We start from the raw sequence: 15,326 nt of genomic DNA, 5'->3' as shown, positions 1-15,326 counted from the left end.
CAAACCTGCTGAGTTTTTCCAGTAATTTCTATTTTCATTTCAATTACTGCTTATTCAAATAGTTATTTACGTGATGTTGTACATGGGTATCAGGTTACTTGCTTTTCAAAACATGCAGCAATCCTTTATGAAAAAGCTTTTAAAATAAAGTCTCTCTCATTTCAGTCCATAATTTTAAAAGATACAAATATAAAAAGATACAGTCTTTACAGCACAGAACATTAAATCCTGGCCATTTTCTGTTCTGACTTTCCAAGAACAACAGGAAGTCTATCAGTTCATAATAGAATGTTTTTACTGATGATTCTTTCATGTCGTTGTAATGGCTTTAGTTTATTGTAGGAATATAAACCAATAGATACAAGCACTGGTCGTGAAACTACAAAATGAGATTAGTTGAAACACCTGATATAATCTTAACTGAAATTCACCACAGGGAGGTAGGAGAGCTGCAGTTGAAAAAAAATGTGCCAGTAAGATTGAATTCATCAGGAAAGAGCCAATAATATCCACATCATGGCAACAAATTGTCCCTCAAGTTATTCCAGTGTTTCATCTCCAATCAGAATGGTGGTCATTCTGCCCCACCCCCAATCAAGATCGTCAGATTTTGATTAACTGATTATTCATTTGATTGGTCCGTGTGGTATGTTTCAACATACACAGTCCTCATAGCTATTATTACAATCCAGAACAGTTAATCGAATGTGAAACAGTTTATGATGTGAGTATGTGCTGTGCACTGTAACTGCAAGTCTTAGAAGCATTATAATCTTCCTTTTGGCTTGAAGTAGGTGACTCTGTTATGGCACCAGAACTTGCAATCCTGAAGCTCATCTCAGATTTGATTTTGGGTCTCATCTCAATGATTCTGGCGAACAATAGACATTTATTCCTGAAACCATCCAGTGTATCTCCTCCCAGTTCTCTACAGATTCTAAACTTCAGGCCAGATTCTGTTTCAAATCAATCAAGCCATTAGTGTCCCATCCAAGTACATTTGCAGGAAGTGCACCCAACTCTCACTCCTCCAAGACCGTGTTAAGGAATTGGAGAGGGAGCTGGATGAACTTCGGATCATTCGGGAGGCAGAGGCTGTGATAGGTAGGAGTTACAGGGAAGTAGTTACTCCTAGGCACGAAGAAAGCTGGGTGACTGTTCGAAAGGGGAAAAAACAGTCAGTGGAGGGATCCCCTGTGGTCGTTCCCCTGAAAAACATGTATACCGTTTTGGATACTGTTGAGGGGAATGACTTACCAGGGGCAAGCATTGGGGCCCAGGTATCTGGCACAGAGCCTGTCCCTGTTGCACAGAAGGGAAGGAGGGAAAGGAAGAGAGTGTTAGTCATTGGGGACTCAATAGTTAGAGGCTCAGATAGAAGGTTTGTTGGGAACGAACAAGACTCGCGGTTGGTGTGTTACCTCCCAGATGCCAGGGTCCGTGATGTCTCAGATCGTATCTTTGGGGTTCTGATGGAAGAGGATGACCAGCCTCAAGCTATTGTCCATGTAGGTACCAACGACATAGGTTGAAAGGGGGATAGAGGTGTAAGGCAGGATTTCAGGGAGGAAGCTGAGAGCTAGAACAAACAGAGTTGTTATCTCTGGATTGTTACCCGTGCCACGTGATAGCGAGGCAAGGAATAAGGAGAGATATCAGCTAAACACGTGGCTGCAAGGATGGTGCAGGAGGGAGGGTTTCAGGTTTTTGGATAATTGGAGCTCATTCTGGGGAAGGTGGGACTTGTACAAACAGGACAGTCTTCACTTGAACCAGAGGGGTACTAATATCCTGGGTGGGAAATTTGCTGCTGCTATTCAGGTGGGTTTAAACTAGCTCAGCAGGGGGATGGGAACCGGAGGTGTAGCTGCAGTGCACAGGAGGATGTGAGTAGTAAGGACAGGGATAGGATTTCAGGGTCACAGGAATGTGCTGGCAGACAGCAAAGTGGTTTGAAGTGTGTCTACTTCAACACCAGAAATATCCAAAATAAGGTAGGTGAGCTTGCAGCATGGATAGGTACCTGGGACTTCGATGATGTGGCCATTTCGGAGACATGGATAGAGCAGGGTGAGGAATGGATGTTGCAGGTTCCAGGGTTTAGATCTTTCATTAAAAACAGGCAAGGCAGTAAAAGAGGAGGAGGCGTGGCCTTGTTAGTCAAGGATAGTGCAACGGTGGCTGAGAGAATTTTTGATGAGGACTCATCTACTGAGGTAGTGTGGACTGAGGTTAGAAATAGGAGAGGAGATGTCACACTGCTTGGAGCTTTTTATAGGCCTCTGCAGAGTTCCAGGGAGGTGGAAGAGAGGATGAGCAAAATTATTCTGGGTAGGAGTGAAAGGAACAGGGTAGTCATTATGGGGGACTTTAACTTCCCCAACATTGACTGGAAATGTTATAGCTCTAGTACATCGGATGATAATCACAGATGATTAGAATGTGTACAGGAGGGTTTCCTGACACAATATGTTGAAGGGCCGATGAGGGGAGGCCACACTGGATCGGGTGCTTGGTAATGAACCCGGCCAGGTGTTTGATTTAGTTATCGGTAAGCACTTTGGAGAGAATGACCATAATTCAGTTACATTTAGTTTAGCGATAGAAAGGGATAGGTATATGCCACAGGTCAAGAGTTATCGATGGGGCAAGGGCAATTATAATGCGATTAGGCAAAAATTAGGATGCATAGAATGGGGTAGCAAAATGCAGGAGATGCAGACAATCGAAATGTGGAGCTGGCTTAGGGAACAGATATTGTGTGTCCTTAATAGGTATGTCCCTGTCAGGCAGGGAGGAAGTGATAAGGTAAGGGAACTGTGGTTTACTACAGAAATTGTTAAACAGAAGAAGGAGACTTACGAGTTGATGAGGCAAGATGGTACAGATGGGGTGATGGAGAGTTACAGATCAGCTAGGAAGGATTTAAAGAGAGAGTTAAGAAGAGCAAAGAGAGGACACGAGCAGTCTTTAGCAAATAGAATAAAGGAGAACCCTAAAGCTTTATATAGGTATGTGAGGAATAAAAGGATGATTTGGGTAGGAATAGGGACAGTCAAAGACAGAAGTGGGAAATTGAGTGTAGACCCTGTAGAGATCGGAGAGGGCTAAATGAACATTTCTCGTCGGTGTTCACTGAGGAAAAGGAGAATATTGTAGAGGAGAAGAGTGAGGTACGAGATATTAGACTAGAAAGGATCGAGGTTAGTTACGCACAGGTGTTATCAATTCTAGAAGGAGTGAAAGTAGACAAGTCCCCTGGGCCAGATGGGATTTATCCGAGGATTCTCTGGGAAACTAGGGGGGAGATAGCAGAGCCGTTGGCTTTGATATTTGAGTTGTCATTGTCTAGAGGTTTAGTACCTGAGGACTGGAGGATTGCAAATGTTGTGCCATTGTTCAAGAAGGGTAGCAGAGATGACCCAGGTAATTATAGACCAGCGAGCCTTACTTCTGTTGTAGGAAAGGTTTTGGAAAGGATTATAAGAGATAAGATTTATAATCATCTAGCAAGCAACAGTTTCATTTCAGATAATCAACTGGTTTCGTCAAGGGAAGGTCGTATCTCACAAACCTCATTGAGTTTTTTGAGAAGGTGACCAAGCATGTAGATGAGGGTAGGGCAGTTGACGTGGTATACTTGGACTTCAGTAAAGCCTTTGATAAGGTTCCACATGGTAGGCTGATGGAGAAAATGCAGAAGCATGGAATTGAGGGTGACTTAGCAGTTTGGATTAGAAACTGGCTTTCTGGAGAAGGCAGCGAGTGGTGGTTGATGGAAAATTCTGGATTAGTGTTGTTGGAAAAGCACTGCAGTTCAGGCAGCATCCGAGGAGCAGTAAGATCGATGTTTCGGGCAAAAGCCCTTCATCAGGAATGCTGTATTCCTGGTGAAGGGCTTTTGCCCAAAACATCGACTTTCCTGCTCCTCGGATGCTGCCTGAACTGCTGTGCTTTTCCAGCACCACTAATCCAGAATCTGGTTTCCAGCATCTGCAGTCATTGTTTTTACCTGGTTGATGGAAAATATTCAGCCTGGAGTCTGGTTACTAGTGGTGTGCCACAAGGATCTGTTTTGGGACCACTACTGTTTGTCATTTTATAAATGACTTAGACACAGGCATAGGTGGATGGATTAGTAAATTTGCAGACAACACTAAAGTTGGTGGAGTAGTGGACAGTTTGGAAGAATGTTACAGGTTGCAGGGGGACTTGGATAAACTGCAGAATTGGGCTGAGAGGTGGCAAATGGAGTTCAATGCAGCTAAATGTGAGGTGATGCACTTTGGAAAGAATAACAGGAAGACAGAATACTGGGTCAATGGAAAGATTCTTGGTAGTGTGGATGTGCAGAGGGATCTTGGAGTCCATGTACATAGCATATGGTCTGTTAGGTTTCATTGGTAGAGGGATTGAGTTCCGGAGCTGCAATATCATGCTGCAACTATACAAAATGTTGGTGTGGCCACACTGGAATATTGTGTACAGTTCTGGTCACCCCATTACAGGAAGCATTGGAAAATGTGCAGAGGAGATTTACCAGGATGTTGCCTGGTCTGGAGGGAAGGTCTTATGAGGAAAGTGTGAGAGACTTGAACCTGTTCTCATTGGCAAGAAGAAGGCTAAGAGGGGATTTGATAGAGACATACAAGATGATCAGAGGATTAAATAGGGTAGACAGTGAAATACTTTCTCCTAGGATGATGACGTCAGCTTGTATGAGAGGGCATAACTACAAATTGAGAGGTGAAAGATTTAAGACAGATGTCAGACGAAAGTTCTTTACACAGAGAGTGGTAAGGGCGTGGAATGCCCTACCTGCTAATGTAGTCAACTCAGCCACATTAGGGAGATTTAAACAATCCTTAGATAAGCACATGGATGATTTTGGAGTAGTGTAGGGGGATGAGCTGAGAATAGTTCACAGGTGAGCGCAACATTGAGGGCCAAAGGGCCTGTTCTGTGCTGTATTGTTCTATGTTCTATTTTCTAATCATCTGTGATTATCATCAGTCAATTGCTGAGTAACCCTGACACTAAGTTTAGGTCCGGGGGTAAAATGAAAACTCCTGGGATGTTTGAAAAATAAACAAACCAAGGAGAATATAGAGAGCTAGTCCTCATCGCCAGATACAAAGTCAGAGAAAAGAGAAATGATTCACACATCAAGCAATTTAGAACTATTTATCGCTGTTCAGATCTCCTCAACATGAACATGTTCCACATCATTACAAACACTTGTCATCAAAATCTCCATGTAATACATCAATGCAACGGCGATAATGTACTATTTATTATTCTGCACAGTGTGCTTTATGTCCTACCCACTCTTCCTTCTCTAAGATCTAATCAAAACTTAAAATAAACATTAAGAATTAACCCTCTCACAACTAAAGAATAGTCATGCTCTGTTGTGAAAGCCTTGCACAAGTGTAGGGACATTTGAGAGTCGCTTGGGAAGCCCTGGTGCTCTTAGTCTCACCTCTCCCCTTAAAATTACCAATACCAGCTTGCATTTACATGACGCCTTTAACATCACAAAATATTCTCTTGTGTTTCAGAGGACAATCATCCATCAAAAGTGACACTGAGCCACACAGAGTTCCAAATGCAGATGGCCAATGGGTTGGTCAATGAGTTAGGTTTTCAGGAGAGTCTGATAGGAGAAAAGAGAGGTAGAAAGATATAAAAATGGAATAGGACCCTGACAACCAAGGACACAGCTTCCAATGTTGGACTGCTTAAAATTTGGTATGTTCAAAACTGAAGTAATGCATCTCTCTCAGAGGGTTGTAGGACTTTAGTGGTGTGGAATTTGTGAGGGTGTTTTGGTGAAATACAAACATAGGGAGAACCAATGGATTTATAAACAAGGATGAGACGTTTAAAATCAACCAGGAGCCAATACAGGCCAGCAAGCACAGGGTATAGATGAAAAGAACTTGGTGTGAATTTGGGGTCATGGGTCAATGAGCAGAGTTTTGGAGTTTAACCAACACAGGAAATAGGTGACCAGTCAGAATTCCACTGAAATGCTCAGGTCTGGAAACAAAGTGGATGCAGTTTTCAGATAAGCTGAGGCAGGGAAGGAGTCAGAAGACATTCCACAGGTGAAAACAAGAAGTCTGAGAGCTAGCAGTGGGGATCAGTTAGCTTAGCTGGCTGGTTTGTAATGCAGGGAGACATCATCAGCATGAGTTAAATTCCCACACCTCGCTGAAGTTACTGTGAAGGTCCTGACTTCTCAAACTCTCCCCTAGTGTGAGGCATGGTGGTCCTCAGGTTAAATTCACCATCAGTGATCTCTCTGTGATGAGAGAGCAGCCCTTTGGTCCTCCCAGACGATAACAATCTTACCCGAGCTTTTAACAAAACCTCCCTACTTTTATATTTAATTTCCTTTGAAATAAAAGTCACCATTCCATTTGTTCCCTGCCCCCGCCATTCCCCGCTGAATTCGGATGCTATCTTTTTGTGATTCATTGCTGATTCCCATTGTTGGAGGAAGTTTCTGCTCACCCAGCACTGGGAACGTCAGATACACAGAGAGACAATTTCAAAACTGTGAGTGCAGTGGTAAGATAATGCTGGGTGGCATCAGCATCTTTGAGGATATTGTCAGGATTTGCTGTCCCTTTGCTCACACATTTTGCCTTTTCATGAGAGCTCTCTGGGGTCTCTCCCTTGACTCGAGTATCAAGTCAGGCACAAACTAGAGTGAAACTAAACTCAGAATTTCTTTTTCATTACTCTTGAGGATTTGAATTTGCCTCAGAAGGTGCTGCCTGATGGAAAACCCTAATTTAGATTACTTACAGTGTGGAAACAGGCCCTTCGGCCCAATAAGTCCACACCGACCCTTCAAAGAGCAACCCACCCTGACCCATTCCCCTACATTTACCCCTTCCCCTAACACTATGGGCAATTTAGCATGGCCAATTCACCTAACCTGCACATTTTTGGACTGTGGGAGGAAACCGGAGCACCCGGACACAGGGAGAATGTGCAAACTCCACACAGACAGTTGCCCAAGGTGGGAATTGAACCCAGGTCTCTGGCACTGTGAGGCAGCAGTGCTAACTACCGTGCTGCCCCCATCAATGAAAGGTCTGAATGTTTTAATGTTGCTTCTTGTGTGTGGCATTAGAGCAAGATCTGTTTTGCTGGGGCTGAGGGGGCTACCTGTGCTATTCTCTCCTTTGGTCTTCAGACATTTTTCTTCTACTTATCAGGCTCCAGCTGCTTATTTCCATTCTCACTAACCCTCACCCCCTCCCTACCACTTTAGGACTTTAGGTGATTGAGGTTGCAATGGATCCTGTTACCTGATCTCAGTCGGTCAAAACTGCCTGTTGTGGAGCAGTGTTGGAGGTCAGCCTCTGTCCTAAGCTCTACCCAGTGAGTTCTGCAGGAAAGTGTGCATCAGATGGGAGCAGAATATACAGCATTCATGAGTAAACCTTGGTTCTAAAGGTGTAGAATGCAACTTGGCCTCCAAAGTGTGCGCAGCAATAGTGTTCCTGTCTCTAAGCCCTGAGACCCAGATTCAAGTCCCACTTGCTCCAGAGATATGGAAGAATATCTCTGATCAGGCAGATAAAAATAAGACAGGCAATAGACTGGAAGAATGCATTGTTTGGGCTTGTGGTACTATTACCAATATCTTTGAACTGGAAGGCCCATTTTCAAGCCTTGTCTTCTCCAGGTGTGATTAGTAACATCTCTGAGCATTTTGATTAGATATATCTACAACTGTATCATAGCAACTTATTTACAGTATGGAAACCGACCCTTTGGTCCAACTCGGCCATGCCAACCAGATATCCTACATTAATCTAGTCCCATTTGCCAGCATTTGACTCATATTCCTCTAAACTCTTCCTATTCATACACCCATCCAGATGCCTTTTAAATGTTGTAATTGTACCAGCCTCTACCACTTCCTCTGGCAGCTCATTCCATACATGCACCATCCTCTGCATGAAAAGTTGCCCCTCAGGTCCTTTTTAAATCTTCCCCCTCTCAGCTTAAATCTATGCACTCTAGTTTTGGACACTCTTACCCCGGGGGAAAAACCTTGGCTATGCATCCTATCAATGTCCCTCATGATTTTATAAATCTCTATAAGGTCACCCCTCAGCCTCTGACACTCCAGAGAAAACAGCCCCAGCCTATTCAGCCTCTCCCTATAGCTCAAACCCTCCAACCCTAGCAACAGCCTTGTAAATCTTTTCTTAACCCTTTCAGGTTTAAGGATATCTTTCCTATGTTGAAAAGTGTGTGGTACTGGAAAAGCATAGCAGGTCGACTTTTCGGGCATAAGCCTTTCATCAGGAATGAGGAGTTTCTGCACATTCCTGATGAAAGATTTATGCCCGAAATGTTGACCTCCCTGCTTCTCGGATGCTACCTGACCTGCTGTGCTTTTCCAGTGCTACGCTTTTTGACTCTGACTCTCCAGTATCTGCCGTCCTCACTTCCTCCTAGATATCTTTCCTATGGCAAGGAGACCAGAATTGAACGTGGTATCTAAACATATTCTCACCAATGTCTCGTACAGCTGCAACATGACATCCCAGCTCCTTTGCTCAATGCACTGACCAACTTATTTGTCACTGAAAAGAGAGACAGTTTTATTGTCTTGTGCTCACCAGAACAAGTGCAAGAATGCCAAATTTCAACCAATCACCACAATGTATTTTAGGGGATAAATGAAATCGGTTGGTTGGCACATTGCCTCCACTTGGTAGAGATGTTGCCTTGGAGAATGCAGTGGGAAACTATTGGAACTAATGCCTTTAGATTTGCTGAAAGTGACATTCATTCATCAATAGGGACCTGTTCTCAACACAAAAAAGCAAAATGTATTATGTTCAGCTTTGAGCCTTATTTATATTCCCTAGAATTGAACTTATATTTTGCCTTAATTAACTTGAAAATTGCCATAAGAGAACAGAGTCAATTTGTCAACCAAGTAGCAGTTTTTGCCCAGAATTGTAAACTGTTGTGATCACCTGAAACTTTTCACTCTTTCATTTCTCATGATGAATGTAAAATGCAAATTTTGGTGACACGGAGTTCTGTTCTACTGAGGAACTTCTCTATATACACCTTTAAAATAATATAACATCCCAAGGTGCTTCACGAGAGCATCGTAACAAAAAAAGAGTATGACAGTGAGCTACATCTGTAGCTCAGTTGATCAAAATCTTGGTTAAAGAAGTAAGTTTGTAGGAACAGTCAGAGAGGGAGAAATGAGGTAGAAAGGCAGAGAAATGTAGAAAGAGTAATGCAGAGTTTAAGGCCCATGCAGCAGTGTAGTGATTAAAAATTTGAAGAGTCCAGGTACCTTGTGCTTTTGTGTGAGGCCACAGATGGATTTGGAAACAAGGATAAGAATGTTCAAATCAAGAATTTTGAAGTTGGAGCATGAACGTACCATTCAGCAAGAGAGGTGGAGGGAATGTATCAACTCTCTTTCAGCAATGATTGGCAGGAAACCCCAGCAGACAACCTGAATTGCTTAACTTGTGAAGCAGGCACGTGATTTAGCCTTCAAAGGCATCATGTTGAATTCTGGCTTCTCTCTGCATTGGCTCCCTCGAGGAATCTCTTGTCCATTGAGGATATTCTTTCATCTGACACCGTCTGAAATACAAATGTTTCCACGTGTACCTTCAATACTGTCAATAGTTGGGGCTTGTGTGCAGCATAATTAACAGCACAGATCCATTGGGCCAATAGGCCCCTTGACATGCTATAAAGTCTACAGTGCAAATTTATGATGCCTTTACACATCAATTAATGAAGAGAGAAGACTTACATTTATATAGCACTCTATTGCATCCATTGAAGCACTCCATATCGAAGGAATTCACTCAATATGCACTCATTATCGTGGTATTAATGGTAGACATTTTTACATGCAGCCAAGAGGCAAGAAATGAATAACAAGTTATTCTATAAGGACTGAACAAGCTTATTACTGAATGGAGTTAAACTCGCCCTGAGCTGTGTGGGATAGAAGTGTCAGAAAAGCCATTTCCTGCCTTCTTGGGTCTTGCATGGGCTCAGTACACTTGTACAAGCCATTGCTGTGAGAATGGTCAGCACCGAGGCACACACCAAGTGTATGGGGGCAGCCTGCATGCAAGTTAGATCAGTATAAACTGGAAAGTTGACTCCAGATCACCTGTAGCACAACTTGCCATTCCAAAGGAGCCAGAATTGCTTTTTGATGTGATAGAGTCATTAGAACTTCTCCAGCATCCCCGCCCCAGGGTGGAGTCTCCTGCAGTGTATGAGGTTTCCAGCTGGAAATTGAGAAAACACACAGCAGCTGGATCTGAACGTCAGGCAGTTCATTTGCATGAGCTCATGATGATGTGTTTGGGATGTAGCCATGACAGTGTTCAGACCTAACTGCACTAACTGTTCACACTCGTAAGGACATCGACCAATCTGCAGACACCAGGACTTCTTATTTTACAGCACTGAGGAAGTCAGAAGAAACCTTCTGATGTAGCCCGGCCAACCCACATTCAGCTGCCATTTGAGAAAAGACAGAAAGATTCACATTTTCATAGTGTCTGTCATAACCTCAAAGCTAGCATCGCATTTGATGCCAGTTAAGCCGCTGATGTATTTAGCCAGTGCAGTCAATGACACAGCACAGGAAGCAGATAATTATCACTACATTGACACCTCTCTGAGATGCAGAGATCACATCATTTGCATTGAATGTGCCCTCAATTTTGGGGGATCTTCCCATCTGAAGCCAATATCCTTGTTTCTTTTTGTGTGAGGAAGTGATTTTTGACATCACCCCTGAATAGGTTGGCTCTAATCTTGGCTGAAAATGTGTTGCTGGAAAAGCGCAGCAGGTCAGGCAGCATCCAGGGAATAGGAGAATCGACGTTTCGGGCATAAGCCCTTCTTCAGGAAGTTATTTAATTTCAGGTGGCTCTAATCTTGCTCTTGCCTCTTGCTTTCTCATTAGATGCCAGGAGAAAGGATTTGAACCAATTTCTGGTGGGTTTGTTTAGCTAATGGGTCCATTGTCTCATGGCTGGCATGTAGACTCTGTTCTATTCCCAATCAAATGTCCCACCCGCTCCTTCAAGTTCCTCTCCAAGCCATTCACCATCCTTACTTGGAAACATATTGCTGTTCCTTCATTGTCGCTGAGTCAAAATCCTTGAATTCCTCCCTGATGGCACTGTGGACTGCCAACAGTTCAAGTAGGTAGTACACCATCACCTTCTCAAGAGTAACTACTGATAGGCAATGAATGCATATCCCACAAATGAATTTTTAAAAATCTGTTTGAGTTAAGAGAAATGTCTGCTTTCATTCACTTTCAGTTCCTCTCCTCCTGTTCCAAAGAGGCTGACACATGCTGAATTTTTGTTTCATGATGGACCTCCCTTATATTTCCTCAGTGTCTGCTCTCCAATCCTGTATCTATACAGCGAGTGTCTAGAGACAATTTGACTGCAGACGGAAGTGCAAACAAATGAGACCTAATTCTCACTCTACTGTCTGCTTGCATGCACCAACAACTCTGTCGTCTTGAGTGGGTGGCTTGAGCAAGAGAAAACAGGAAAAGTCCAGTTGGCAGAACAAGAGGGAGGGAGATACATAGGAAAATGAGAAAAGGAAGAATACATTAATGTCTCTAGGGCCTCTCCTACATTGTGGATGCAGGGGCATGCTCGTCCAGAAGCCAGATCAATGTAAGTTGATGTCTCCATTATGCAGCTCATGATTCTAGATTAGAGTGGTGCTGGAAAGGCACAGCAGTTCAGGCAGCATCCGAGGAGCAGGAAAATCGACGTTTCAGGCAAAAACCCTTCATCCCTCTATTCCTGATGAAGGGCTTTTGCCCGAAATGTTGATTTTCCTGCTCCCCGGATGCTGCCTGAACTGCTGTGCTTTTCCAGCACCACTCTGATCTAGAATCTGGTTTCCAGGATCTGCAGTCCTTGTTTTTACCTGCAGCTCACGACTGTAAGTCCCACAACCGGGATTTGTCCAAGGTTGACATCACTGACAAGCAACTTCAGCTCAGCCATTACAAGGTCGGTGAGCCTCAAACGCTGAGATGTGATCTGTTTTCCATTTTTTTGTCTGACTGATGGTCTGTGAGGTGTTACAGTACTTTTCTTTTTGTTAAAGACTCTCTATCAATGTGTACCATTGTCACTTGCTGCCACACGCACATATTTCACTTTGAGAACTCGAATCTTTTCACTTTAATAGTGTCTTGTTGGAATTCGATTATGGCCACAACCACATAATATTTCTCCTACAGGAAGAACAGGGTTGAGAATTTTTGTAGCTATTTTCTTTGCCATTTGATGGGCATGGCAACTTTATTTTTATTCTAGCTTGACTCCAAGGAACAACCTATTTACAAGCACAGAATTTTAAACATTTGCTTTTCCACTGGAACTGAGTGCCTTCTCCCTGTTTAATGCAGAGACTGCCCAGGACTGAGTAATTGGAGAACTCATTCGTTGATACCTGGTGACTTTTCTGCCCGAGCAGTGGTTGCAAACTATCCAGGATTGTCCTGGGGTCCCCAGGGATTAAGCAATGATCAGCTGTTGGTCATTGAAACATTATATTCTAAATACAATAGGAGCAGAAGATGGAAGAGCAGAGATAGACCATTCAGCCCATCGACACTCCCCTGCTGTTTGATTTGATCATAGTTGATCTGGTAGTCTTCCATTCCACTTTCAAGTCCCACTTCAGAGCATAAACTTACATTGACATTCCATTGCAGTACTGACGAAGAGCTGCACTGCCAGAGGTGCCATGCTTTGGATGAGATTTTCAACTGAAAACTGACCTGTTTGCTCGGGTGGGCAACATAAGGAAGAGTGGGCAAATTATCTCTAGTTCTGGATTAGTGGTTCTGGAAGAGCACAGCAGTTCAGGCAGTATCCGAGGAGCAGTAAAATCGACGTTTCAGGCAAAAGCCCTTCATCAGGAATAAAGCTCTGGTATCCTGGTCACAACTTTACCCATTGGATCATCTGATCATCATTACACGATGGTTTGTAGGACCTCACTGTGCACAAATTGGCTGCTATGTTTCATACATTCCGACAGGGTAAAAGGCCTTACAGACCTCCAGTCATCGTGGAAAACATGGTTGAAATGTAAGTTGATTTTTGGGGAAATGGTGTGGAGAAAGTATGCACACAGGCTTGAGAGAAACAAGTGCTGCCTTTCTTTTTCTGTTCTTGAATAATTGTGTTTATTAGTAATAAAATTAGTTACATCCCAAGATGGGCGGGGTGGGGTGAGTAGGGGAGGGGCAGGGCTGGTGGTCAGGTGAAGATGGGGTTGGAGGCAGAGGCCATGCCATGGAGTGCCCAACCATGCACCTGGCCAGAGTTGGCAACCACTTGGCTCCAACCATTCGGTGATGTGATAAATGTGGGCACCATTCAGCCCTCTCCTCATGCTAACCTGCATTTTCCCCTCAAAATGAGCACACTGTGGATAGATTCCACTGGTTATCGTTTTTCCACTTCATGTAGAATGAGCTATTTGGCTGACAGCCCACAATCCAAGTTTGGCCTTTACAAAGCTTTCTTGGCTCAGAGTTTTGAACCAGCAGTTTCAAAGCAAGGGGGAGGGATGGTATTATTACTGGCTGAAAATCCTTTTCCAATTCCTCCCTTCTTAATGGGACAGATAGTAAGTGTAGGAATGAGGTGCTAAGAGTCAGTGTGGTTTCAGGATAATAGTCAGGATACCAAGGCACTTTAGGGGGACTGGTTAGCTTTAATCAGCCTCTAACATTGAAGATATTTTTGAATCAAACTGTTTGGACATCTTATGACACACACACATGGAGCAGGTGAGTATTGAACCCAGGCTTCTTAGCCCAGAGGTAGGGACACCACCACTGTACCATCACAAACATTGAGGGTCTTTTTTTGTTAAGGGGCTATTTTGACTGGGAAAGGACAATCACTGACTAGCTTGGTGTATTTAGTAATGCACAGGCTGCTTTCAGATGTGAGAGGGGAATGGTGAGTGTCAGTGTGGCAAAGTTTTTTTTGTCTGTTTTTGCAACCTGCGCCTGACCTGAAAGGACCACAATTTGCCCAAATTCCAAAGACTGATTTAACCCATCAGAGGAAAGAAGCCCAAGCAAAAAACACTTGGAAAAATCCTCCTGCAAAATTAAAGGTTGACCTGAAGACCCAGGAGCTCTCGCTGACTCCTCTTGCCCGGATTCACAGGCTGAGTCTAGGCTCAGGTGCACAGCTAGGCCTAGACACCTGAAGAAGTGGTAAGCATTGGCAAAAGGGATGGACAGTGGAGGTCCAGTGGCAGTGTCAGGATGATGGGAGCAGAAGGTAGTGAACTCATGCATCCCCAGTCCAGGACACAGCTCATTGGAGTGGCAGTGATGGAAGCCCTTAACTGAGACCCCAGAGCCTGTTTCAGAGACCCCCACTAATGTCCAGCAATGGGAGGAGAACAACAGGAAGAGAGAATGATGAACTTTATTGCAATAAAACCTTACGTTACATTCAATGTTTTAAGATGGCACCTGAGCAAGGTGACACTTTGTTTTTAACACATGAAAAAAACATTCTTTGTGTTTTTATGTACATGTGACAATAAATCTAATTTAAATATATACTCCCAGCCTGGCAGACATGAGCTTGCATTCATTTGAGGATGTTCTTAACCTCAGATTCTGGGGGTGAATGAGAAGGGGTAGGTTTACCTGGAATCTGCCTACTTTGTCCTACAGGCTTTTGGAGGTGGTCAACCGTCTTCAGATCTGCAACCGGTTTTTAAAAGTACAATCTGCAAGGTCAAAGACTGCTTTGGATTCAATCAGATAGGATGAATCGAGAGAGAATTAAAGTCCAGTTTATTTCACATACATACGAGCAGTGGACTGGATCTTTTTGCAGCAGATTGAGGGTATTTTTTTGTTTCAGAAAGGGGCAATAAGTTAAGGCAGCAAAGTGGCGAGCAGGATTTGGGGGCGGAGGGATGGTTCTGACAAGTGCTGATCAGCCGCAGGGAGTGGGACGAGCCTTTGCTGGGAAAGGCTGCAGGCTTTTGGCACTTTCTCTCTCTCTCTCCCTCTGCATTTTATTGTTCCGTCTGGCTTGTTTACAATGGTTTCCGTCATCTCCGAGCTGGATCCGCTCGACAGTTGGAAAGTTCTGAGGTAGGCTCCAGAGTTTGTGTTTCGCAGCCGATCATTGTCGCGGAGAACCCCCTTTGTTTCAGTAAAAACAATCCGAAAGTGTGTGTGCGGGGGGAGGGGGTGGGGTGGGTGT

At 43.7% G+C, this 15,326-nt stretch overlaps 1 protein-coding gene across 15 annotated transcripts in view; it reads left to right on the top strand.

The window, feature by feature from the left end:
• celf2 (cugbp, Elav-like family member 2) overlaps nucleotides 1-15,326 on the top strand; it is an 874,451-nt gene that overhangs the window by 204,118 nt on the left and 655,007 nt on the right. For 2 of the 15 annotated variants that reach the window (XM_043714089.1, XM_043714085.1), the window contains exon 1: nucleotides 15,060-15,214. The exons of 2 other annotated variants lie outside the window; for them this stretch is intronic. In XM_043714089.1, the coding sequence (XP_043570024.1) occupies nucleotides 15,162-15,214 (53 nt within the window). In that variant the 5' untranslated portion in view covers nucleotides 15,060-15,161. Of the gene's footprint in view, nucleotides 1-15,059; nucleotides 15,215-15,326 lie in introns of those variants that run through there. 11 more of the 15 variants (XM_043714100.1, XM_043714091.1, XM_043714092.1 and 8 more) reach the window with 8 other exon arrangements.

The sequence above is a fragment of the Chiloscyllium plagiosum genome, chromosome 23, assembly GCF_004010195.1.
Source record: "Chiloscyllium plagiosum isolate BGI_BamShark_2017 chromosome 23, ASM401019v2, whole genome shotgun sequence".
In the NCBI taxonomy this organism is placed as follows: Eukaryota; Metazoa; Chordata; class Chondrichthyes; order Orectolobiformes; family Hemiscylliidae; genus Chiloscyllium; species Chiloscyllium plagiosum.
Note: the sequence above shows the minus strand (reverse complement) of the source record. Positions and strands in the feature narration are given on the sequence as shown.